The sequence below is a fragment of the Larus michahellis genome, chromosome 1 (genome assembly GCF_964199755.1).
Source record: "Larus michahellis chromosome 1, bLarMic1.1, whole genome shotgun sequence".
NCBI classification, from domain to species: domain Eukaryota; kingdom Metazoa; phylum Chordata; class Aves; order Charadriiformes; family Laridae; genus Larus; species Larus michahellis.
This window is the reverse complement of record NC_133896.1, coordinates 990,829-1,017,814: the sequence shown is the minus strand read 5'-3', so window position 1 is coordinate 1,017,814 and position 26,986 is coordinate 990,829. Positions and strand designations below refer to the sequence as shown.

At 51.0% G+C, this 26,986-nt stretch overlaps 1 protein-coding gene across 3 annotated transcripts; it reads right to left on the bottom strand.

The window, feature by feature from the left end:
- Positions 1-946: 946 nt before the first annotated feature.
- On the bottom strand, positions 947-25,509 carry DENND6B (DENN domain containing 6B). Of its 3 annotated transcripts, XM_074573104.1 has the most exons (20): positions 25,341-25,509; positions 18,607-18,645; positions 18,469-18,511; positions 17,402-17,514; positions 15,667-15,747; positions 13,592-13,697; positions 12,962-13,041; positions 12,642-12,704; positions 11,792-11,847; positions 10,979-11,101; positions 10,498-10,593; positions 10,306-10,400; positions 9,661-9,726; positions 8,216-8,280; positions 7,704-7,793; positions 6,703-6,756; positions 6,226-6,335; positions 4,043-4,145; positions 3,088-3,162; positions 947-2,756 (listed from the first exon to the last, which is right to left on the bottom strand). In XM_074573104.1, the coding sequence occupies exons 1-20, from the start codon at positions 25,476-25,478 to the stop codon at positions 2,634-2,636; spliced, it is 1,719 nt and encodes a 572-aa protein (XP_074429205.1). In that variant the 5' UTR covers positions 25,479-25,509; the 3' UTR covers positions 947-2,633. The 3 variants fall into 3 exon arrangements, with proteins under 3 accessions (XP_074429205.1, XP_074429206.1, XP_074429207.1); XM_074573105.1 differs by lacking the exons at positions 18,469-18,511; positions 18,607-18,645; positions 25,341-25,509 and adding exons at positions 17,618-17,678; positions 17,761-17,772 and having other exon boundaries at positions 952-2,756; XM_074573106.1 differs by lacking the exons at positions 17,402-17,514; positions 18,469-18,511; positions 18,607-18,645; positions 25,341-25,509 and adding an exon at positions 15,874-15,971 and having other exon boundaries at positions 952-2,756.
- Positions 25,510-26,986: the final 1,477 nt, after the last annotated feature.

Below are 26,986 nucleotides of genomic sequence, written 5' to 3'. Positions count from 1 at the left end.
CAGGTAGAAACGGAAGCAAACGGGCTGGGGGACGTACACAGCGAGGGGGACAAGTTGGGTCAACCTCGGATCCCACTCCAGCAGGTTCCCAGAGGAAAGGAAGGGCTGGAAAAGGGTAAGGAGGTTGGGGGAGCAGAAGAGAGGCAAACCACAAGGCTATGACACAAAGGTGACCCTCCCCATCTCTGCGGCAGCACCACGTTTCGGTGAAAATACCATTGGACAAGCGTGGGGCAGCCCCACGGCCGATGCTGCAGGTTGGGCACCATCAGGGCACGCAGCAGCACGGCCACCACGATCCCGACCCAGCGAAAGGGAAGGAGACAAAGCAGCACCTACAGAGGGTGTTAAATCCTGGTCAGGATGACAAAAAGCCAGCAATCAATAACCGGGTAGAAAGAGGTGAAGAGCTGGACCCAGCAGTGCCGGTGTCTCTGGAGTACCAAAACCCACCAAGGACAAAACCATCCGTGGAGGAGCGGCGACACGGCTGAGGGGTAGAGCGAAAACAGCGCACAGAACAGCAGCAACCGGCACACGGGAGCCAGAAGGACTCAAGTGGGTACAGAGAGGGGGAGAAGAGGGCAGGCTGAAGTGCACCTGAGCGCCGAGATGCCCCATGAGGGGATCTGTTTGCCCAAGCGGCTGGTCCCGAGGCTTCTGACCGCAGGACCCTCCACCCCACGCAGCGTCGGCTCTGCAGCTGCCTCTGAGGTGCCGTGGGTAGGGCAGAGGGACGCAGCAGGCGGGCGCGAGTCGCCCTTTGCAGGGCTGGGCTTAGTGAACCCTACGGAGAAGTCTCCCAAAGGAGACAGGAGCCTCCACGCTGATCGAGAGCCCGGGACAGACGCCTAATGGAGACTGACGGCCACGAGCAACCAAGCTCCACCGCACCTCTGCAGAGAAACCCCGCTCCTAACCGAAGAAATCTACTAACCCGCAAAAACAGGACGCAGCTTGGCTTAATTTTTTTTTTTTAACTAATATTTTCTACTATACATTAGTGCTTCGGTCCACCACAGTCACTGCAGAGCTATCGCACGGACGCACCCACGAGCTCTATATACAGAATATACACTGTACAGGCAGGGCTGCCGCCGCGGAGCTCCGTACAGAAGCGGTTACTGCGGGGAGGTACGGCCGCGTCTCCTCGCTCGGCCGCTTCCAGGCTGGAGGCGGTAGGGAACCGAGCAGCCTCCCGCTGTCCCCGCACTGTCCCTGCCTGGCTCCGGAGGGGAAAGGCAAGAAGGGTTCAGCCACCCCCGAGTCTCACCGACATCTCTCCAGCGCCGAGGCGGTGCAGCGACGGGCAGGGACTGCCAGGGACCGCACAGCTCCCACCCCGCCAGCACCGGGACCGATGGAGCTTTGCGCAGGTCTGGGATGAAATGCCAAACTCTCCTGCCGCGAGCAACGGGACGCTCCAGGGCTTCCCGCAGAGCGTCAGGCTGCCAGGCCCATCCCCAAACCCCTTCTTTAGGCAAACGTTCAGGCCCCGGCCAGAGGGGCAGATGGTGAAATGCAGTCACAGTAGCAGCGACCAACCCCGGTGTTACGGCAAATCCGTTTCCAAGGCAGCTGGCAGAACGAGCGCGCTCTCGGGCAGAGGGCAGCTGCCTCCAAAACTGGTAGCGGAGCCTCAAGTCTTCCCTGCTTCCAGCCCAGAAGGGAGCCGGAGGGGTTGCTGCCCCTGCACCCACGCACGGGACGCTCCGGGAGCTCCCTCTTGGCAAGGCTGACGCAGGCTGTACAAATCGGACTCTCCAACGTGTTTTATCGGCAAGTGGGCTGGCCACATGAGAGATCTCGTTGCCCAAGGCAGAGCTCCAGCTCTCTCGTACATCATTAGAGCACACAAACTCGATTTTTCAAGCAGAATAAATTATATTTGGAGACCAGCTCCTCTCTGTGGAGCTCCAGTAGCGACTGTCATTCACACAGCACCCCGCCATGATCTCTGGAGAGCTCTGATCCTTGCAGATGCACCAGCCCCTTCTTCTTCTCTCTCTCTGCCTTGGAGAAAAAACAACGGCATTCCACATCCAGCAATTCATCCTCCCACTCCCATCACGGCTGAAGCTCTTGCCGGCATGAGTCAGGCTGCTGAACGGGCAGCGACAATTTTTCCACATCATTTGTATGTGGGGGGACTAGCATCTCTCTCGTTACCAGCCTGAAAACAACTCCCCCCCTCTACAGGGCTGGTCCTGCTTCTTCCAGGCAGGATGACGGCATTGGAATTTTGAGAGCCCAAGCAGTAGCCAAAGATGGATGTGTATATATGGGCAACGCGTGTTTTGCACAGCCTACCACATGCTGCTGGAAGCCTGGCTGTCACTTTCTGACCTACGAACAGCCACACAGGGAAGAGTTTCTCATTTCCAGTCCCCTGACCCAGCTCCTCGAAGCAGGACTAGCCAGAGAATAGGGCACAGGGTTCCCCATTTTCTGCTACAGTTCCGACCCACGCGCTCACGTGCTCAAAATCAGCCACGGTTGTGAGCAAGGTCCAGATCAGGTCACGCTGGCTGGATCGGGGAAGAACTCTCCTTTCCAAACGCAAGTGCAGCCGCCCGCAGCTCGGAGCAGAGTGGGAAGGCCCTTCCTTCTCCAAGAGAGTCCCGTCACCGTGCTCAGTGGTGGTGCAGCACGGTCTGGAGATCCTCCGGCAAGGAGCCAATGATGGTCTCAATATACAGGCCCACGCGCTGCAGAGTTTCCTCCTTCACGGGCAGGTGCTGGCACCTGGCTCGTACCTACAGGGAGACAGAGGAGAGAAACGGAGGAATTTTATGATAGCTTCAACGTTCCTCTTTCCCCTTTGAGCAAACTTCAGGTATCTCTTTAGTTCAGGGTACGAGACAAGAGGCAGAACACTGTCCCCTGAGCCTCGGGGAGATGAAGAGAGTCAGAACTTTGGATCCTTTTCTACACAAACACTAAAGTTTCCTGACTGTCCCATCTCCAAATCAGGGAGCGAGAACAAAGTTTTCTAAGCAACAAGCGTGAGCCGGGCCCCTGGTCTCTCCCTGCCACAGAGATACAGACGGAAAGGAAGGAGTGTGGGACGAAAGGAGGAAAACTTACCAGCTTCTCACGAAGTTTTAGCACTAGGTCTACAATCTCCACCTCGGACTTGTCCTTCATCCAGGCCACAATGTTCTAAAGAGAGAGAACAGCTTTCCTCAGGGACATTTCTTCTTCACAGAAGCTTTTCTCAAAGAGATACCCCTAAGCAAAGCCTGAAATAAAAGCGAGGAGGAGGTTCCTCATCCTCTTTCACAACTCTCCTGACAGCACTTAAGCCTAAATGAGCAAGACAGAGCTTTCTCCACCGTTCTGACCACGACGGCGCTAAGCTCTTGACTGCAAGAGAAGAATCAAGGACAGCCGCAGTAATACGCGGGCAGGGCAGGGTTCCCCTCCTCCAGCCAGCACCAGGAACCGTGGGCTGTGCTCAGAATTTAACTCTGTTTGCCAGAGTCAGGCCCGTGAGAGCAGGAGCCAGCTTTGGCGCTCCCCACCCGCTGCCCGAGGACCTGCTCTGCCGAGCAGTGGAGCGAGCGCTGCAGCTGGAGATGCCCCTGGGCAGGACCCCAGAGCTCCCGGGGCTCCCCCAGCTGCTGCTCCGCTTAAGAAACCGCACCAGCAGACACTACTAAACACCCTACGGGCTTATTAGGCATTAAGGAAGCGGGCAAGAGGTGATGCTTCCAGCCTGGCACTCTGTCGGCTTGGGAAGGGCCTGACGAATGAAAAACAGCTGACAGAAGCAGGCAGAGCAGGACCTGCACTGGCTGGCAAAGCGGGGGAGCTGAGCTGCTGCCGTCCCTGTCCCTCCCGTGTGCTGCTGTTCCTCTGCACTGACAGACACGAGGCGGAGCGGTCACTCCCGAGGGCACGAAGCACTGTCCCCCCTCCCTCGGCACAGAGTCGGGAGGCATCGCTCAGCGTGCAGGGCAGCGGTGCCACCACCTCCCAGGTTCCAGGCCGGAGAAGGCACCAGGTGGCCTTGGTTTGAACAGCCGGAGCTGGAACCTACCGCTTCACAGATGGCCTCCAAATGAAGGGCCTCCAGCTTCTGGGTCATCTCCTTGTGCCTCTGACGGTACCAGCCATCGAAGTTGGGAGACTTGAAGAAGCGCCTGCGGAAGGAGAGGTGACGGTGAGAAGGGGGCAGAGGGGGACCCGGAGAAGCAGGCTGGCTCCACCGCACGCAGATCCCGCTTCCTACTGCAGCAGGCACAGACCTGAGAGCAAAAGACATCCCGACTCACGGTGTCATTAGGGACAGTAACCGATTACGAGCTAATGCGCTCGTTTCCTATCCTGTCTACATCGGAGGCTTCTCTTCTGCCAGGCATTAACACGATACAGCTGAGCGGCTTTAGCAGATTGTCACCAAGAGAGGGACAATCCTGCCGGACTCACACCTCCCAGCTCACGCCTCAGCCAAGGCAAGATGCGACGCTCTTTGCCGTTTCTAGCCTTATTTTGGCCCACTTTTCCTTGGGAATTATGACAGCTGGGCCGGTGCAGCATGGGGAGAAACTCACATTCCTCCGCAGTATCTTGCTTAATTCCTCTCCTTTCCTGAGAGTTAAAGCTTTCAACCACTTGCCAGCAGGGACCCAAGTCCCATATAATTGGTGATTTACATGTCTCCTACATAACGGTATCGTCTCGGCTACGTCAAAGGATGTGCGAGTTACCCCTCCCCAGTCCAGCACAGTAATAAGTCTCTGTTCGTAATGAGCTACGCAGGAAAATGAACAGGGGGCAGCACGATACCTGTTTTTATCTCGCAGCGTTACAGAATTTTAGGTCGAATTCAAAATGGGATTGAAAAGCCACTAACTGAAAGACAAGGCTTGTGGCAGCAGAGAAAGAAAAAAGACGAGAAAGTTCGAGATGCCACGTTAGAGCTGAGCAACAGCCCCTTCAGCAGCACATTCCTTGCCAACTCCTCGATTAACGGTCGGGAGATCTCAAATGCTCTGTTTCAGCATTTTCCCCTGCTGCGAGCGGCCCACTTTGTGTCTCCTCTGACCGCTTCCTCAGGCCAGCTGCGGAGCGCACCTCACCAGCAGAACCCAGCTGATGTTCCTAGAGTCTCTTCTTGCAGCTTCAAGGACTCTCGCTCGTGCTTCTCCCAGCGCGGCCGAGTCCTAAACCCAGCCAGCAGCTCACGATGCCGCTGTGACACAGACTTATTTTTTAATTTAGGGTTTGACTTAGGAACACGAGAGAGCGTACACACGCAGGATCTCACATAGTCGAGAACCCTGCAACGTGCGAACCTCTGCACGTACATCAGTTGCCTGCCAACCTCCCTTAATTTATTCAAACGGCTTAGTTGTTTCTTACTATTTTCCAAAATATTAGATATCCAAAATCAAATCTGTCTGCCACACCCACACCATAAGGAGTGGAACAGCTGGTTTTCTGTTAAATATGTTAAAGCACAAAATGGTACAAACATTGTTACGGCAACAAAACATACCGGTCCACGATTACTGTCTCTGCTCACTTTCTGGAACTTTCTCCCTTCTCCACGTCCATACATCGCCCATTTCCCTTTCCCACTGGGTATCCAGTTTCTGGATCTTCCCAACTCACATTGTGACGTGTCTTCTCCATCCCAATTATAGCTAATTATCCTTTACAAAAGCGATGGACCAACTCTCCCGCATGCTCTCTTACATTCTTCCCTGAAGAAACGACATCCTTCTGTGTTCTACCGCCATGGCCATCGCAGTAAAAACGAAATGGCCGCTGTGCTGAATGCTGCGTGCGCACACACACGCGCGCTACTGGATGAAGACCTGCCCGTCTTTATACCCCTCTGCCCAGGACCAGACACTTCAAAAAGAAAGATTCCCTGGAGGACAAGAAAAGGCACGGCTGATGTCAGAGGCGAGTCCCCTGCTTCCCCAGCACTGAGGGCTTAGTTTGAGCTCCTGAAGGTGGAGAGTTGGCAGCTTCTAAACCCGCCCGTACCTACTTATTTAAGAGATCACGTAAAACACAGGATTGGTTCTGCCCTGCATGGGCTTTTCCTGACCATTAGCGGTTAATCCACTCCTCACAGGCGTGAGTTTTTCAGGTGACCAGTCTCTGTCCTGAAACTCCCTTTTTACTCCCAATTCCAACTCAGGAGTTGATGTGCAGTATGACCTGCACCAGCTGTTAAGGGGAGAAGGCAAGTAATTACCAAACTCCTACCTGTAGAGGCCCAACCAGTCACCCTTAAGTACACAGGTAAGTTGGGGACCAGCATGCTCAAGGGTCTTCATAAAATCTTCCTGGCGGAAAGGACGGATCTGTGGCGGATTCTGCACAACAGAAAGACCACGTTACACGGCACTCAAAAGAAACGGGAGGAAAATGAGGTCTGTATTTACAATGGAAGAGGCTGCACAAGGCAGGCTCAGTGAGAACAAAAAAACGCAAGAACATCTCAACCAGCCTTGCGAGTAAAATTCAAATTAGATTCACAATAGCTGAGCCTACTGCAAAACAGGAAGCATCTGTCCCAATGTTTGTTTCAGCCTTTTTTTTTTTAAAAAAGGAGTAACAACCCTCTTCCTTCAACGAGGGAAGTTCACACAGAGTATCAGAGTATGTGATCAGCATATGGCATAACTATTCCCAATCCCCGCAGACAAAGGAACGCAGAAGCGATTGGAAAATTGAACATACCTTCCATGGAGTAATGGCCCTCTGCAGAGGCATCAGACTTGCAATATAATGCTCCTGAGAAGAAATACCAAAAAAAAAAAGAAAAAAAGATGTTACCACAATCGAGGTGCCTCTTGCGTGGTCACCGAGTGTGATGGTCTTCTCCAATGCATCACAGGCACAATCAACACCCTCCTGCTCTCTCTCTCTGGTTTTTTATTTCACGGTTGCGTTTTACATGAGCCCAAGTGTCCCGGCTTGTTTCCCACCAGGGGCCAGGTCCCAAAACTACGCTGCAAGAAGCCTAAGCGTGCTGTGTGGGAAAAGGTCAGGGGGAAAGAAGTTGGCAGGAGGGACTAGAATCTCAGAAGATGCTCTGTCCTCCCATCTTCTCCCTCCTAGGATGATGTAGAAAAGAAAGAGGAGCAGCCAAACTTGGCCAACTGGATGGTCACAAAAAAAGCTGCTTTCTAGTGGGACTAGACAGGGAAGGCCTTGAAAGAAATCATTCACTAAAATCTGCCTGAGGGCGGTGACCACCTCGTGGACGTGCCTCTTAAGCTCTACAGAAAAGCTCCCCAAAGACAGAAGGGAAGTTTCACACTGGCAATGGGTTTAACTCTGACGTTAGAGGGGAAGAGGAGTGTTGTGGGCTCCCGTCCCTTCCCTGTATGTCTGCTTTGACCACCTGCTGAAAAGAGCGAAGAGGTGGCATTACGATCAAGCAACACGGAACACCTATTCCTACGCAGCAGGAACCAAGCAATGTTCTGTCTCTACAGGCGGCGTGCTGAATATCCAACCTGCAGACTTCGGTGCTAATTACTGACATTTGCATTCAAGAGACACTTAGTTCTTTTCCACGGAGTAAAACATCTGTGGGGAGTGCCACGTCCTCAGTCTGTTACAGATGCTCAGGTACGGGTGAACAAGAGAGGGCAAGCGCAAACGTGTCACTCCAGCCTCTCCTGTTCGGCTCCCCTCACCTTTACACCGCTCTGACAAGTCTCTGCTCAACTCACCAGGGGAATAATGAAGCTCTGGGTGAGCTCCAGGAGGTGACGCCTCAGAAGGGCACTCTGGACTTCAGACGGGCGTTTCCGCTGAATCCCCTGCAAGCACAAGCAGCGCGGTCGCAAAGGTGCTGCTCTCCGTTACGCAGATCGACGCAGAATTCGCAAACACCCCAGCTATAAGCAACCAGTCCAGAGCAGCCTGGAAACCTGAACCACCCAAAATACGTGTTCCACTCTCTAGCTTACATTCCACTTACCATTCACATTTCACTATAGAGAATCTGGTTTTTCAAATTCCTTCTTCGATAAGGATTGTTCTCACTTCGCTTATCATTAGCTCCAGCATTTGATCCATAATATTAGGTGAAAAATTTTAAAACAGGCATGCTAAACATGTCCAAGTACACTTGACTGACTCATTACACGCTTCTGGAGACTTCTGTCTGTTTAAACCAAGCTGTTAGCACGGTTTTCCCACAATGACATACAGGATGTAGGATAGAGCGGAAACTGCTTACCTTCAGGAGTCTTTTGATCAGGGTTTTGTCTTTGTGAAGAAATGTTTTATACGAAGTATAGATTCCTAGAATGAAAAAGAACTCCCAAATCAGAAAAAAACCACGATGTCAAAAACAAAACTTTGCCCGAGTATCTAAAGGAGGCTCTAGGTTATATATTGTTATATAGTGCAGGGATAACAGAATTGGAATTCCTAGCACAAACCCTGGCAGCTCTCTGTGTGTATCATTACAAAAGTCATAAAAAAATAATTACAAAAATTATGAAATTGCTAATGCAGCCAATACTTAGAGCAGAATTAAAGGACACTACCAGGGATCTACCCAGCTGGGAGCAGCTCTGGGGAAAGGGCCCTGGGGGTCCTGGTGGACAAGCTCAATGCGCAGTGAGCTGCCGCGGCAGGGAAAGCCGGTGGGGTGCTGGGCTGCATCAACACGGGCATCACCCGCAGAGACAAAGAATCATCATCCCACTCTACCCAGCCCTGGCCAGGCCACACCTGGAATTCAGTGCTCAGTTTTGGTCCCCACTACACAAGGAAGCTGTGGCCAGGCTGGAGAGGGGCCACCGAGGGCCACCAAGATGACCCAAGGGCTGGGAAGCTGCCCCATGAGGAGAGGCTGAGAGAACGGGGCTTGTTCAGCCTGGAGAAAAGAGGGCTCAGGGGAGACCTCGTCACCGCGTTCCAGTGTTTAAAGGGCGGCTACCGAGAAGATGGAGACTCCCTTTCCACAAGGAGTTCCATGGAAAAAAGGAGGGGTGATGGGACAAGTTACTGCTGGGGAGATTCCGACTGGACACAAAAGGAATTTTTTTCACACTGAGAACAATCAGCCATTGGAATAATCTCCCCAGGGAAGCAGTGGATTCCCCAAGGTCGGACACTTTCAAGATCCAGCTGGACAGGGAGCTGGGCCACCTTGTCTAGCGCGGGCTTTAGCCAAGAAAGGTTGGACCAATTGACCCTTGAGGTCGCTTCCAACCTGGGATTCCACGATCCTATGACACTGAACTACCTCAAGGACCTTCTTATGCTAAGCCTATGGTGAGACAACTTACTGGAGTCAGCTTATGGCCAGGCCCGAGCCGAACAGTTAGTTAAGTGACAGATAGCTGTATCTAGGTAAGCAAGTTCCTTTGACTTCCATCGCATCTAAAAAGCAGGTATGATGTATAAAAAAAAAAAAATCAAGAAAATGAGAAGTTCTCCTGACACTACAATAATTTGTTCAATTGGCTTTTTCAATCCCAGAACAAAGATGTACGGTTTTTCTGTATTAAATACCACAGAGAACGGTGTGTGTGAGAAGATGGTAACGCCCAAATGTCCATTTGTTGAGATAGAAAGAATAACATATGCAATGTTCACATGCCTGCAAAGCCTGCAAAATCCCCCACCTGGAAGGGTAAATAAAGTTAAATGATGTCTGACAAAAGGACTCACCTGGTTTTGTGTCTAGAGTTTTCAGTTTAGTGAGCTTCTTCACCTTGACTTGCTTGGGCAGGTCTCCTGCGGAAAGACGTCAAATGCCTAGTTAAGGCTCTGAATCTGCCCTCACAGCAGCCACCGCACGCACACCAGAGCCTTCGCGCTTGAGAACATCCAGTCCTACACTCGTACATCTTAAATCACATCCTCCCTTAACTCCACCCTCACGTAAGCCTTCTCGTCCGCTAACTTTCCTGCTCAAATTTTGAAGCAGGAACATGTGAAGGAGGCACTGCAAAAAACCCCCACTCCTCAACCCGGAGGCTTCCTTGGCTTCATAGATGATAATCAGAGTCTCTCTCTCCACCTCTCTGTTCTCCTCTGTGCAATTTTCTCTTTCCTGCCCAGGAAGGACTTCTACTTTTCTTAATGCTTCAGAAAAAAACCCACAGCAAGTTACCCTCTCAGCCATTCGTCTTCACCATTGTTTGTGCTCACCCAGCACATCAGCTGAGTCAGAGCCTAGACTTCCCTCTGGTGTCCCAGGAATTCTCACAGGAATGGAGATGTGTAAAACGATGGCTGGCACTGCAACTGTCAGCTCGCCGCGAGCCTCTAACAAGGTTTACCAGCACAAGAGGACTTCGGTTCCACCCTTACCTGACATTCTGAGCTCCCCGACCCGAAGAATGTGTGGCCAGTGCTGGAGAGTTTTGATAAAGAAAGGGTTTGTGACTCCCACAACAATGTTTGGCCTAGAAAGAGGGGGAAAAATGCAGAACAATGCTAACCTCGGGGTCTCCTTCCCACAGCCAGTGGCAAGTGGGTAGCAAGGGTCTACTGGCTACTTACGGAGCTTGTGTCCTGGTGGTGTACTCCTTAAATTCACTGTCGTGGATAGTGAAATAGGGGCGGTAGTCACAGCAGTACCTCAGAGGAGCAAGGCAGCTGTAACAACAGACAGAACAGTTGCCATCTAAACTTCCCGGAGGACAAACGTGTGTTTACATCAGGTTTGTGTCCTAGGGCAGTGCGTTGTCCTGCCAGAGGTAACACTTTGGAGGAGTTCCAGGCTTTTTTTTTTTTGGCTAAAGCAGAGTTCAAAGCTGGGGAGACAAAGTTCCTCAGGGCTACGAACCATCAGGTCTCCCTTCTACTCTTCTCTACCATTGGTGGAATACGAGCAAGACTCTCTTGCTGTGCTATTTGTCTGACGTGCTTTCAATGGCAAGCTAATCTAAAACAACTGACTCGGCAGAAGAGTCCATCTGAAAGAGAAAAACGGCCAGAATTTATTATTATTTCCCTACATCTCAGAATTTGAAGGCATTACCTGGTAAGTGCCAGAACCATTTCTGAAGAAACTGTAGGGGACGGTGCCATCACAACAATTGGCTCTCCCAGTAACATCAGCTCCCATAACATCTGGACGTGAATGAGCACTGGCTGGAAACACCTGTTAGTGAAAGGAAGAATGAGGTTAGAAATGCACTTCAGAAAAGACCAGACGCACTTATTGCATGTAAGTCTACCCAGCTGTGCATCTATCCGGGAATCTGAAATCTAGGATTGATTTTTAGGATCCCATAAGAGAACGCCATGTGCCTTTACGCATGCTGTTGCTCAACCATTTTATACGTGTTTAAAGGCAATGTAAAGCAACCTGCTGACCATACTGCTCTCAGTACGTGTTTTCATCTAAGCAAAGCTCTCTTTCGCCAAGAAAGGCTGGACCAGATGATCCTTCAGCTCCCTTCCAACCTGGTACTCTGCGATTCTATGATTCAAAGTGAAATGCATGTGGACTACAGCAGATGTAATGCTATATGCTAAAAATGCTAAATGCTAATAATGCACCTATAATGGTAAAAAGTTTAGTTCAGACACAAAACGTGTGTGCTTAAGCTGATCACCAGAAGAGAACCCCTCCTCCAACCGGGACATGGCGGGTGTTCAGGGCAGCGCACCCAGGTTTAAACACTGCACGAGCTCTGCAAGGCCCGTATTCTAAATGACACTCTGCAAAGCGACAATTTTTGGTTCCTCATTTCACATCTTCATTATCCCTGTGATTTATAGGATACTCTGAGCAGGGAGAGGGGAAAGCAGACGGAGAGGAGAGGGTTACAAGGATGGCGGCTCTCACCTGAAAAGATCCAGTTCATGAATACTGGGGAGAACCAGTGGGGCAGGTAACAGATTCTACATGAGGAAAAAAAAACATCGAAAAACAACAAATCAACCCAAAACTGTTAGTAGGTGGAAGCAGCCTGACTGAAACGCCATCTACACTGACCACATCAATCACAAAGTAGCTCCCTCTGCAATAAGCACAAAAAGAAGAGAACAAGGTTAACGCTGAGAGGTACGAGCCAGGAACAGGTCTGGACTGAGCGTTCAAGGTCCATATGAATTTCCTTTACTGTAAGATAATCAAGAATCCCTTCGTTTCAAGATTTGAAAGACTTCCCAGGTCTGCTCCTTTATTTTCTAGAGTTTCCTCTGGCAAAGACAGAACTTAAGATACAGATAGAGACAGTAAGGGTTAGCAATATGGGTGAAAGATGACAACATTATGCAAAGGAGAGAAAAAGGGAAAAGAAGAAATGGACAAGAATCAAAACCAAAGCCAAATCAAAGCAGCAAAGAGGCTCAGACAGCAAATGCTGCAAAACAACCCAGAAGACAAAGGCAGGGTCTCGTGGAGAGCTAGCTATGCATGAATTCCCAGGAAAGGCAAGGTGAACAAAACCCGTGAGAACAACGCACATACACGACTTGAAGCACACAGCTTCTGCGCAGAGTCTCCTGCTTGGAAAGGCACAGGCAGGAGGGGGTGCAGCGTCAACCAGACGGGTGGCTCAAACCACATCATCCCAGGCCAAAGCGGTTTCAAAGAGGGCAAGGCTGAAAGAGTTCCAGCCTCCTCCACCCTCCTCCCTTAGCAGCCTGGATTCTGCTATCACTGGTTCGTGTCACGCCACACTTCATCTCACCTCTTGGTTGAACTGCTTCACCGGGCTTGATCCTGGTTTATCCACCCTTGATGGGATTCTCACCTGGATTACAAATAAGAACAGATTATCCAGGGAGACGGAAGCAGTTAGCATGCACACACACTTTGCGTTCTTGCCTAATGGCCGTTCGCGTGAGAAAGCTTCCTCAGTTATCAGTTTTAATTGTACGGATGTTAGGAATAAAGGGAAAGAATCTAGAGTAAAGAGCAATTTTAACACCAAGAAGAAAAGAGAATACTTGTTCCGCTTCCCAGTTTGCCTCAGCCTGCTGCGGCGTACGGATCATCAGCAACAAGTACCTGAATGACAACTCCCATCACTGGAAGGTTCAGAGTCTGTCCTGGCACAGGAGGCGGCCACTGATCAATCTCGTTGCACACTGCAGGGACACGGGTAAAGAAAAAGTTCAATCTGCAGGACAATGCAGCTGATCCAGCTGGTCCTATGAGTTCTGCCCGTTTCATTATCGATCATTCCTCGTTCACATGTGCCCCTGGCCAGGTGCAAACAAACACTAAGTCAAACAATTGTGCAAGTTTCGGTCGGACACCAGACTTAGGTCTGCATCACCGCTTCCCGTGCAGGACCCGCAGCACTGCACTGTTGATAAACGACGATTAAGTCGAACAGTGCAATAAAGACCCAGACAGAGATGTAGCATTAGCAGTTTTTTCCTCTCTCTGGGAATACATTGTATGCAAAACTGACAGCATCATCTATTAAGGGTGTCAGACATTTCCCATTAACGAATCCTTTACAGCTGTTCATAATTTTGACAAGCCAACCACTTGGATGAAAGTTTTTCCCTGTTGGAATTTGTTCCAGAATGAACTAATTTGGAACATTTCAGCTGTCTTTCAGGAACCTTCTGACAAAACCTCTGGAAGATTTCAATCCGCAAACCCTCCCTCCCAGATCCAACTGCTCACCTGCCTCCAGGCACGGCTCCAGCTTGTCAAAGTATTCCGGAGCAATCAGCTGCAGCAACGACTGGAACAAGTTCACGTATGGAAGGCGCGACACCAGCACCAGAGACTGAAAAAAGGTACATTTAGGAGTCAGAGGCCTCCCAACATGATCATTTCTAGCACCACACATACTTAACACCGCTTACTAGAGGGTGTAGACATTAAAAACCAATGTCAAGAATGCGAAAGAGCTTAAAAGCAGCACTTTTACTGGCAGAATTCTTGCTGGTGGAATTTTACTGGTGAAATACTAGATGCCGAACCCTCAGGCTTTGGGACACCCTGGGTTTCCACACAGGCAAGGAGTTTCTTGTTTGATGAATAAGCACAGCCGGCAGCTTCTAGCAGGGAGCCACCGCAAGCGAGAGGGATGAGACTGTGACCTAGCACAAGACCAACTCGGGGAAAAATAAAAATAAATTGCTGATAGGTTCAATGCTACCAGAACAACCATACGAGATAGAGAAGTGCAAAGGAGAAGACCACTGAAACTAGGGAGACAAACAAAATAAAGGAATTCTGGGGAAGAAGAGACAAAGTAACTTGAAATAACGCTAATTTATTTCCAGCAATGCCTTTTTTGTTGTTGTTATTGTTTTGGTTTCCTTCTAGTGCTTCTTTGTGAAATATATCACTATTTTTTACAACTTTTGCAACTCAGCCGCACCGGGGGTTTTCACCGCTATGCTGATTATTAGAGAATCACAGAATCACAGAGTGCCAGGGGCCGCAAGGGCCCTCTGGAGCCCATCCCGTCCCACCCCAGGGTCACCCAGAGCAGGTGGCACAGGAATGCGTCCAGGTGGGTTTGGAATGTCTCCAGAGAAGGAGACATTCTCTTCCTCTAATCATTCATGAATACGTTAATTAGGATCCAGTGAAAATTTCTGCAATAGCCATTTAAACACCTCCTTTCCAACTCAAAACTCTGCCACTTGAAATCAAAAACCCCATCCAAGCGTGACAATACGCTTCACTGAGGAATTCAGCGTGCCCCGTACTTCTGTAAGGCTGCCAAAGAGCCTGCGCGTGAGCCTGCTACAAACATCTGTTCAGCAGGTCCCCGTGTTCTCCACTTTCTCTAAACCTCCGACTTTTTGAGCGACCAACCCACTCTTCAGCGGAGATGAAGAAACTCCGTTCAGTACTGCCTTGTCTCTTTGGCGGAGACTCCGTGTCGCTGCCTAGAGGTGGAGGAGAGGGAGCAGAGCTGGCCGCTGGGACAGGATGGTGTCCCCGTCTTCCAGCAAGGTGCCAGACTGACCTGCTATGAAGCATTGCTCTTTGAAGAGCAGATGTTGAAAGTTCATTTGTTTGAGAGGATGGCATCTTATCTTTTGCGGTGAAAAAACATTACTGAAAGAGTAATTCCTCCACGGACCCATGGAGAAAAATGGATCTTAGGATCAAAGTTAAATATTTTCCTTCTCTAGAAGTCTGAAATTCCCCTCCCTTTCAGGCAGTGACCATAACTATCTGTCTGAAAAATACAAAGCACTTTGCATATTTATGCGGAAATAAACATGCAGTTTATATTTTTTTTCCCGGTGTCTGTGTCAAAGGAATTTATGGTAAGAGAGAAGCTGGTGCGGTACCAGCGGTGTCACTGCTGCTGGTTAGAAGCAATCAGCCCAGCAGGAAAACCACTCCCTGCGGGCTCCTAGGAAGAAGAAAGATTAAAGCAATAATAAGAGTAGGGTTAAGGTATAACTAGCACAGACTGCAATAACGAAGTACGTCCTCTCGCTATCTGCGACGCTAGAGTACATGCTGAAGCAAATGTTGGAGTGCTTCAGGATCTCATGATTCAGACAGCAGGTCACTGCTCATGTGATTAACACACCATGGCAACCGCATCCAGGTTTGTTTGGAATTACACTTTCCACATATTCCTGTTCTCCGCGACCTTTGCTGTTTCCTGCAGAAACACCGTGGGTGTCACGTAGGAAGTGGTGCTATTTTACAGCTATGGATAGGTGCCTTTTTACAGCTCCGTACCAGTTGAGAGTAGCAAGCTATCTGGTTTCAGTACTCACCTTCTGAAAATAACCTCTCTTCATCGAGCTGTCCTTGACTTGCCTGAAGTATACATAACCGAAGTAATGAGCTGACTCCCGCTGCAGAGAGACCGACAGCGCTGTTATTGAGGAACCGATCCCCGCTACCGCCACCCCCCCAGGCGCCGACAGAACAGCACGCCTCGCGCCTGCTATGATACAATTCCAGCGTTCGCTCCTATTTACCCAGGTCATCCAGGCTCGGCTCTCTGGGAGAGTTTACCAAATGGGAACACAGAGAAAAGACACAATCAACTAAATTCACAAAAAAATTACAGCCTCCGGGTAGCCCCTTTCACTAGCCCCTTTCTGCAGCGCCTTCAGGGCCATCATCTACAGGGTTAATTGAGGTTTCCACTAATACAACCAGCTGAGCCAACCCCTGAGCTCATCCTGGCACCCCCTGCTGCCACTGATGCGCCCTGGCTGTCAGTTCTCTTTGCCAGCTAGAGGATTGTGTTGAGGAAGGAATACATCATCTGCCGAGAGGAGGAAATGGCCTCTACCGTACCTACCGCACTCCTCTTCAGCCAGGCATTTAAGGCAGTACCAGTCAAACTTTGCTCAGGGTGAAGCACAAAGCTGAAGGATGCTTCATAGCATCCATGAAAACGAACAGACTTAATACAAACCCCCAGTGATCATTTCCAACAGGCTATGCCTTCTGAGTTCCCACAGGCAGCAAGGAGGGAGGATAGTTATCAGTGCCGAACACAAAGACCATCCTTAGTCTCATTTTTTGAAGCCCCACAGGCCCCGCGGTTTAAGGCACCTTTCTCTCCCCAAATATCGCCTTCCACAACTGAATCCAGTACTTTGGCAGTTTTACTTCCCTTCCTTCTTTACAGCTAGGTGAATCCCTGTGAATCTTCGACCGATGGCTGCAAAGCAGTAAAAATGTATGCAAGCTGAAAAATCTCTAGACCAGAATTTAGGAAAAGAAATCCTCCTACTCTCCCTCAGACCAGCAACCCATTTCTGGTTTCACAAAAGCATATCACAAAAACCTTGCAGAAGTGTTGAAAAGGCACATGCAGAGGAAGCGTCATCTCAAAGGAGAAAGCAGAAGAGGACAAGTTGATCTGATGGCCATCTGCTCAATTAAAAGAAGCAACAGTGCTCAGCACATCCCTCCTCTGCGTGAAACGGGCAGTTCACTGATGGAAAAACCACGTAACAGACACTCCTGATATTAGTGCTTGGGGATGGTTAGAGCAGCCCCCATATAGCAAGCCGAGGTGTGGATTCGCAGCATGCCAATTATCCTGGCTGGTTTTATATACGTAGATCCTGCAACAAATGAAAAGGACTGGCATCTCTCAAGAAAAGAGGTAAACATCTAACTTAGCACAGACAAGGACACGTCTTGCCTCATGGGAAGGTGCACAGGTAGCCATGCACTCCGTTGGGTCTCACCTGCGCGCCACCGTTTCTCTTTTCACTGTAGCTAGACGTGACCGCTGCTCTAGTCTGGGGTCCCCCTGATTCAGCTCCATCTCTCAAGAGTAGCTGGGATTCTCAACACAGCCCTCTAAGAGTATTAACGTGGAAGTGAGCCCTGTGCTGAAAGCCTCCTCCTTCTCTAGCTATTCCCACGGCCAGAGAAAACGAGTGTTTTATTCACAGAAAACAAATCAACAGCGTATTTGGCTTTTAACCCAGTACCACTACTCTTTGCCTAGAGGTACAAGTGGCGCACTGAAGTGCAACTGACCTGCAGCGTTAGGGGTGCTTCTCTATTGTACTCGCCGTCATCCTCGTAATGAGTGGTCCGCTGTCCCCCAGACTGACGAAGGCGGAAGCTAAATTGAGTATCCCCCAGGCCACCTGAGACAGAGAAGATCACAAACGCTCAGCAAGAAGTTTCAGTAGAGAAGGCTGGAAATCGGTTAAATCTGAAACGCTGACGTAAACAGGGATGCTGACTTACAAGGAGCTCCAAAACTGAAAATGAAGTGGAGAGAACAGCATAAAGAAAGCCCAAAACCGCACTGCAAGACAGGAAGAGCACACGGCTGAACACAACTGGTACCCTTAAGCTAAACCTCGCCGGGCCATTGCTGGGAAACTTACAGCCATCGGCCAGTACCATCAGTCCTGAGCAGCTGCAGCCACCACTTCTTATCCGCCGCACCGAAAAACCTACAGACAGCCTTAATCCGGCACCACACAAACGCCGAGTGTCCGCTAAGCTCTGAGAAACTAGTGAAGGTACAGCCTTAAACACATTTAAAACTAAACAGGGCAAAGCTGTAGGAAACTAACAGTCAGGAACCAGCGTTAAAGAAACAGGTGCTGGATGAATTAGCATGCTTGTTTCTTATTGCCACTTTTCTGATTTATAAATACAAGCTTTGGGAATACTTCTGCTGCGAAAGCACCCTCTCCCATCTATTTCTCTTCACTGAGCACTTCACTCACAAACACAGAAATGCTGACAGTCGGCAGCTGCAAACCCCAGGGAACTTATCCTTCGTGACTATTTTTTGTATTTTATTGGCACAGGTGAAGCATGAGTGTGCACAAGCTCATAAAGAAATTGTCCTGTCACCCACTAGATCGCAGATTCTGTATCCAGAGAGCAATCAAAATGACAAGAAGCCTCTTTGTTCAGACCTAAGGGCTGGGTGCTGCCTGATGTCAGAGCTCTGGAAGGTGCAGCCCATCAGTCTCTGCTGCATTAGCGGCGATGACTCACCCTCTCCATCAGGAACCCATTTCTTTCATAACGGCAGGGAACCGCCCCGCAGGCTGCGGGCAGGGCCGGCAGATGCCACCTACCTGAGTAGGAGTCTGGGAAGGACAAGTAGCAGATACTCGTTTTCTGCAAGAAACAAAAAACACACAGTGAGAAAACTTCCAAACCAAAACTCGGTATCTTTAACACCAGGGAAAGGAAGAAAAAAAAATAGCTCTCACCTCTTTCTCTGTTAGTCTAAAGTCATAAGGATACACCAACTGCAAAAGAGACAAGAGCCAATAAATCAATCGCTCTGTTCCCCCACAACTTCTACACAGATCTATACACGTTGCTTCATACAGTAAGTACCTTATTTTCCCCAAAGTCCTACAAGAAGGCACATCTACCCGTTCCAAATCTGCCTGTCAATAGCCCACTGCACTGAACCCGTCACAGAATCGGTATTTATTCTAGCAGATTTGGAGACAGACCGAATGGCTTGTATTTTACTCAGATTTTAACTTGAGAGTTGATAGCCCGGTGATCAAACAGCCCATCACCCCACTGCCAACTTCTCTGCACGGATTCCTGATGTGCAAACATCTGTTTTCTCTGAAGCAGGTAGGAGAGGACTCTGCCAACACTGCTTGAAATTATGTTAAGATATACTTACTCTCCAAGCTCCAAGTCTATCAAATTTTGCACCTAAATACGAGTTTACAAGTTGCCCAGAATATAGAAAAGTTTTGGACTTTGTGTATTTCTAATTGTTGTTTGGAGGAGGGCCGCTTTTTTTTTTTTTTTAATTTTTTATGTCTTGCTAAAAAGTCGCTTACAACTCACTAAACCCACCAAATATTCTGAAGGATCAAGGAAGGCTGACATCGCGAGCTGCTGAGACGTAAAAATGGATTTCACGGCGATGAAATGAGAAGACAGGCAGTAGGGAGGGACTGGGAACGGCTTTACAAATGAAGGCTGGCACAGAGGGCGTTCACAGCCCGGGCTGGGGAACCACCTTTGCGGCAGCACTCTGCAAAGATACAGACAGGGCAAGACCGCTGCCCTCGAGGGCAGAGGAAAGGATGCAGCCCTAATCAGGAGTGAGACAATGACAGCCTGGACAAAGGATCCAGCTGTGTGAAGAGATGAGAAAACAAGATATTCCATGTACGTTAAACAATACATGTCTGGTGTTCGGCAGGGACTTGGGGATATATCCCAGCCTCCAGGTGAAAAGGTTTATTTAACAGCCCTGAGCGACCCGTCAGCTAGAGATGCTGTTCACAGCGACCAAAAGGCAGAAAACGGGCAGCAGGAGAAGTCTGAGAGGATTCGGAGCTCCGGTTTAGCCTCCCGGTTTTGATCTGTTGTTAGAAAGACAAGGCAAGGTTTATTTTGTACAGACAGAGGTGGGTCTGGCGCAGGCTTGAAGATTCATGCTTTGTCAGCATACCGGTGACAGCTGAATTGTGCTACACCCAATTTATCATCCAGCCTTTCAGATAAGAGAGACCGTCAAGAATTTTAAGGCTTCTAGATAAAGGCTCTGGCGTTGCAGCCGAACTCTGCAAATGCTGATAACACCGTCCCTAAGCCAGTAAAAGCCAACTCCAGGCAAACTTCTCAGGGCAGGGCCGAGGGCAGAATCGCAAGCGAGAGCCAGCGGCAGGACCCGCTGCAGGAACACTCGCACCGAGAGTGAGAAATGGCACAGCTACAGCGACGAGTTTCACAGGTCACCGGGCAGAGGACAGCAACCGAAGCGCTCACAAATCTGCAGGAGCAATCTACCCAGCCTGCGCAGCACCCGCTGACCGGGAAATGCAGAAACTGCAGGTGGTTTAAATAAGCGGACGAGACTGAACCGAGCAGCGAATGACTGGGAAAATGGAGATCACCTCAGCCTGGTGCAGCTCCCGGGCAGTAACTCTGCTCCGGGTCAGCGTGCGAGTCATCCCCTGCTCACATCAGGAGCTCTCTTCAGGGCTCGACTCTCCTTACAAGCCTATAAATAGCCCGGGTGGCAGCACGCCAGAGCGCTGGAAGTTCACCCAGCGAGCTCGCTGCGCTCCAGCAATTCCCCGCTGACTCCTTGGCAAGGTCATCTCATCAGCTCCAGAGCGCGAGCCAAATTAACAATTAAAAATTACGCTGATCAGGCTCCGGTTAAAGCTCCTCTGAAAGATGAAAAGCCACAAAAAAAACCACAGGAGCGAAGTTATCGTGTACGAGCTGCGGCGACGAAGGCAGGACCGGCGAGCGGAGCATGAGGGGCTGCGTTACACCTACACCGCAGGAGCAGACACGCTTCTGCGCTTGCTGCGTTTTTGCATTAGGCGGCTGAATAAATTACTGCGGCTATGACTAATTTAACGATCATACAAGCATTTGTTTTGTTAATTCCCATGTAATGATGGACAGACCAGGAACAGAGACCTAGACACCTGACGCTGATTCATCGAGAAGCTCGGGAATTTCACGGCATCGTGCTCTCTGCGGTGCTTGATGATCACCTAAACGTTGGCTGAAGAGTCAAGACAGACTTTTAATTCTCCTGCTGCCTTTTCTGGGGGTGGGGGGTGTCTTTCTGCAGGTAAATCAGACCAGAAGTAGATACTGACGGCTCTCAGCTGCTTTTGGGTCAAGCTCTAAAATATGCTAAGCATGTGTTTCACTTGGAGATGTATGCTCAGCATTTGGGGGGAAAAAAAGGAAAAAAAAAAAAGAAAAAGAACAGGCACAAATGCTCCTGCCTGAGCACAGAAACACTGACGGATCTGAAAATTCAGATATCATGTTTTTGAAAGATACGCCTTATCTTCTGCATCTTTGCTTCCCCTTCAGTTTAACACTCTGACACTCCTCTGTGTTCAGGGTGGGGAGGAAATCATTAAATATTTACAAGATTAAAACCCCGATCTAAAACAGTAAGAACCCTAGTGGCTAGAACTTTTCAAAAGCAAAACGACAGTAAACAAAAACGACCTTTTTATTTGTAAAAGTCCCTGGATAGCTCAGAAGTAGCCCAAAAGGGCTTAAATTATGTCATAACTTGTGACGTAGCGCTTTCTCCCATCAATACCGACTTAACAAGTGTGGAGGCGACACATGTTGAAAACTGATCCTTGCACTAAGGCTTTGCTGTTGGTACCGGCGAGGGTGCCAAGCGCTCTGCTGCTGTCATGGCAACGCGGAGAACAGCCCAGAAAACGACTCCTGGTGACTCTGAAGTCACCCAGCTTCACAAAGTGCCTGTGTTTGGAAAAGCTCAGGGAGGGGGGAGCCGGTGCCGTTGTGAAAAGGGAGATTTCAGAGCCACAGGGATGGATTTCCAGCGTTTCTATGACAGCGGCACCAGAGCAGCCGGAGTCGGTCGGCAAAGGGCTGGCGGGGAGGGCAGCTCCTGCAGGACACAGGCTGCCAGCCGGAGAGATCGTCCCAGAAACGCGTCCTCTCTCCCGGGTATTTTTGCCATCTGCAGTTGATTGTTTGAAGAAATGTAAATTGGCGGATGAGCCAGAAACAGTAACTATACCCAATTTCTGCATTAACCTATCTTTTCCTTTGTAACACCTTTTCTGCCGTATATTTAAACGGCAGCAGAGTTGGGACTCGCTGAATTTCAGGCTGACGGTACATCTGCACCAGGAGATGACCGCACAGAACACAGGTCACGCAATACTCGGAAACCTGAGCAGACCCTAAACAAGCTCTTGGCTGCGGAGCCGTATCTGCGGAGCTGCCCCATTCCAGGGGTAACGCTGCCTTTCTACACAGTGTCGCTGAAGGACAGACAACACACGCCAAGCAGGCTTCAACGACGTGGCTTTCGCGTAGAGTTGGGCGGCAAGGGAAGAAAAGAGATGTTTTATCGGCAAAGAATCCTATACTCAAGAAAACGTAATCCCCAGGACAGGATGACAAGGTCTCGGCACAGAAACCCTGGCTGAGACAGGGCTGCTCCTGAAGCAGACCTGCAGGAGTCTCCCTAAGGTTGTGCTGGGGATGTCTGTACCTTCACCCGCTGATTTACAGAGACGATGAAAAAGCATGGTGCAGCCTCCAGAACGGGAGGTTTCCCTTCCTTCTGACTCACTTTGCTGCGAGCATGTGAGGTAGCACGAGTTTACTCCAAGTATTTGTAGCCTGTCACTGTGTGATCCTCGGGTGCGCGAACAGCCCCTGTGCATAAATCACTCTTCAGGGGGATACACGTACATCCACAAAACCACAGAGAGCTCTGGCAAGATCTAATCTCAGGCAGTTACCCGGGCCTGGTAACGCCAATGGCAAACTTCCCGTGCAGACTCAGCCAGGACCGAGGTCCCACAGGGCTGGGTGCCACAGATGCATTTTTTTTTAACCCAGAAACTTGCAGCCGAGAGCCCAAATCATAAAACTCCCTCTTCTCGGCTGGAGAAATCAGCCTACTTGGAGACAAGCCGCAGGATCCGGACCCAATCTAAAACAACCACGGCAACAGATGGAAATAGGCAATAAGCAGGAAGATAACGACACCATTTGATGACTGGCAATAGTGACATTTACACTTCTTCAGAATTTTGAAATAATTCTACTTGGAATTACCCTGTAAGACAGTAACAGCTTGAGCTTTTTTATTTTCCCAACCCCATCAAGAACGGAACGTGGGATCTTTATCACGCAGCTTCTCCTCTGCTTGGCTTCCATTCTGGGCGTCTTACCCAGCGCAGACGCCTGTTCCTTGCCCAGACCCTTCGCTCAGAGACAGAAATCCACAACCAAAGGAAAAGTGATGGCGGGGTTGTGCCATCGCTCAGGCCAGATGCTGAGCTGTTCCCAGTCTCCTTGGTCATTTATGCCACGTGAGAAACATTTTTCCCATCAATACTCAAGTAGGCAAAGGAGGAAAGGAAGAAAAAGAAGCAAAATACCTTTCCGGGGATTAACATACCATACTACCTCATACTCTGATCACAAAGTCCCCTCCTTATAATGCCAGACAGGTAATAAAACCAGTAAGAAAGCACCTTTGTAGCTACATATTAAAACACACCTATGAAGCATTAAATTGCAAATGCTAATTATTATCCCAGTGTTCATATCCTTTCCAGGGTACATCAGGTCTGGTTTTGCAGGAAGGAGTATAAAGCATGTGAAACTTAGGTCTACAGCACATTGGTTTTTATTTATTTTCAGGCTTCGTGGGAAGAAACAGTCAAGTATTTAAGAAAACAGAGCAGCAACAGGCTAACTTGATCTCTACCGCTTTCCATTCCCTTCAGAAGCTTCAGCATGACTTTAAAAACGGAAAGGCTCAATCCTCTGAAAAACAGCATTAACCTCCTTACACAAAGGCAAAGTGAGGAGTGCTTCCCACAATTACACAACAAATATCGAGGAATTTGAGATAATGCCTTAGGGTCAGCATAACCCTGGCGTATCTGGTCCCCTTATGTTGCATTTTCTTAGAACTCCAACCAACTCTTGCCTTCGGTCCCGTTACAAGCCTCAGGTATCCAACTCCCTTCAAATCCTCTTTCAGAAGCAAACAGTGCAATCTTCCAGGGAACAGCGAAAAACCATTCCAGCCCTTCCACTCCCAGTTCATCCCCTCTGGCCCCCAAGCGACCCCCATGGGCATGTCAGATCTCCTGGGAAGCCTCTGACACCCCCGACAGAGCTGCCTCAGCCCCCGCTCCACTGCACCCCATTATCTCCCCATTGCTCCCCCACTTCCCACCCAGCTCCCAACTCGTTCCCAGTCACTGTCCTGGACACCCACCTCAGCCCCTCCTTAGCGCCTGCTGACCCCACACGTCAGACCTGTATTTCTGAGCAAGAGTCACCCCTATCCCCCGTCCCAAGGGAGCCTGTGCGTAGAGGCTGAGAGAGCTGGGGGGGTTCAGCCTGGAGAAGAGAAGGCGCCGCAGAGACCTTCCAGCCCCTTCCAGTCCCTAAAGGGGCTCCAGGAAAGCTGGGGAGGGACTCTGGCTCAGGGAGGGGAGCCACGGGACGAGGGGGAAGGGTTTTCCACTGGAAGAGGGGAGATTGGGATGAGATATTGGGAAGAAATCCTTTGCTGTGAGGGGGGTGAGCCCCTGGGCCAGGTTGCCCAGAGAAGCTGTGGCTGCCCCATCCCTGGAGGGGTTCAAGGCCAGGTTGGACGGGGCTTGGAGCAACCTGGGCTGGTGGGAGGTGTCCCTGCCCAGGGCAGGGGGTGGCACTGGGTGGCCTTTAAGGTCCCTTCAACCCAAACCCTTCTGTGATTCTATTCACACACACACCGGCAGCATGGGCTGCCCTGGCTCCTCTTGGCCCTGCACGCCCAGGCACTGCCCTGCCCTGTCCCCGAGCCTCCCTGCCCACCCCCCCAGCACACAGTCTTATGCCAGGAGACAACCCAGCTGCCCCCCACCGGCACCCCCCCGCCTGTCCCCGGCACCAATTCTGCCCTGTCTTCCCCTGCCCAGGGCCCTTCTCCAGGAGCGGGGAGCCCTTTGCCTGCTCTCTCTTCGCCCCCTGCCCATCCCATCCTGCCGGCTCCCAGTCTCCATTCACCCCAGCTCTGCCCTGGCCCCATCACCCCTCACCCCCCATCATCCCGCCTGTCCCCCCTTGTCCCCATCACCCTGCCTGTCCCCCTTCCACGCACATCCCGCCTGTCTCCCTTCCTCACCATCGCCCCACCTGTCCCCTTTTCCCCCCATCACCCTGCCTGTCGCCCTCTTGTCCTCATCACTCTGCCTGTCCCTCCTTGTCCCCATCACCCCGCCTGTCACCCCTTGTCCCCATCATCCCACCTGTCCCCCCGTGTCCCACACACACCCTGCCTGTCCCGCCTTGTCCCCATCGCCCCGCCTGCCCCTCTTCACCCCCATCACCCCGCCTGTCCCCCCTCGTTCCCCACACACCCAGCCTGTCCCCCTTTCCCCACAACCCCGGCCCTGCCCGGGCCCAGACCCGCCACGCTCCCCGGCCCTGCCCGCACCTCCATGGCCTGGCCCAGCTCCAGGTCGAAGGTGACCACGCAGACACAGTCGAGCCAGGCGGAGAAGCGGGCCCAGGGCAGCGGGGAGGCGGGTGCGGGCCGGCGGGGCCGGGGCTCGGCCCGGCTCAGCGCGTCCATGGCAGCGCCCGCTCCGCCCGGCCCGGCCCGGCCCGGCCCCGCCGCCGCCGGCCCCGCCCCGCCCCGCCGCGCCCCCCGGCGGCCCGGAGGCCCCGCGCCCGCCGCCCCCACCACCGAGACGGCTCCGGCGGCGCAGAGCGGCCCCGCGGCGGGTGTCATGGCGGGCGCGGCCCTGCCCGGGGATGGACGGGCGGCCGGCCTGCAGGGCCCGGCGGCGGCCGGGAGACGGGGGGACGTGGCGGCCGCTAAACCCGCCTCACCCTGCCCCGCTCCTGCGCCCCGCCGGGGGCTGCCGTTCCCCGGAGCTTCACCCTGCGGCCCCGAGCCTCAGCTCGGCCGGGCTGGGCCTCCCCGGCCTGCCCAGGCCCGGTGCCCGCGGAGTCGCGCAGGCTGGGACCGGTGCCGGTGGCTGGGCGGACTGACCCCGGCCTGGCCGAGGGGCCGGAGGGGTGTCAGCAGAGCCGGGCTGGGCACAGGGTGGACGGTAGCCAAAGTCAATGGCAAAGGGTGAACCGGGAGCCCAGCGTGCGTGTTTCTGTTGCGTTTCAGGCACGTGAACTCGGCGGCACGAGCTGCTTCCTTCTCGCAGTTACTCAACGCTCGGGGTGGGAGGACAGTGACATCGAGGAGATGCTGAAACACCAGTGATACATGGCAGTTTCACAGCAGATTTCCCGAGGGGCTGGCTAAAACCCGTTCACTTTTTTTTTTAGCTATTTTTTTTGCTTGTTCATCGCTAGGCCTGCTTGAGCCAGTTTCAGTCATGGAGCAGATGAGCGCTAAGGCACCATAAAGAGCATACGAAGGAGAAATCTGCAGCAGCGCCGGCTGAGACAGCCTTACACTGACACAGGATCCCGCCCCGCGCCTCCTAGAGAGGAGAAATTCGTCTCTTGAGTTACCTGATGGAGAAGCTGGTGTTTGCTCACACAAGCAGTAACCTCAGTCCTAACGTTAGTTGTGTGAGCTTGGCCATGAAGCCTCTTTATTGGTCTAATTTTATGGGAAAAGATGTGCACGTTTCTGTGTGCTTCCTTGATAAACTGCATCGTGACCAAAAGGTACAAATTGGGGGTAATTCTGTCAAGACCAACAGAATTGTTTCAGATTTACATGATTTTAGAGGAGAATCTGCCTTATTAACTATCAGACACACAGAGAGAGGTCCTTTCACCACTACAGATTAATTTGTGTCCTCTCCTTTGGCCATATGTCCAACGTACTGTTAAATTTAAAACTCATTTTAGGATTCCTATACTTGCCTGTCCTGCCATATGACTCTTGGAAATTGCCTCTGTGAAGAGAGAAATAAAGATCTTGGGATCTGTGCTGACTTTGTGCCTGTGATAGATTCCTGTTCAGAGTAAAGGTGTGTGTTTCAATATTCATCGCAGTCAGCTGCTGTTTTGGTACTTCTCAGATGTTACAAGTACTTTCATTACACTTTTTATTCACGGTAAACTTTCTTCTGCTTGGCAAGCCAGTAATGTATGTGTGGCTGCAGTGAA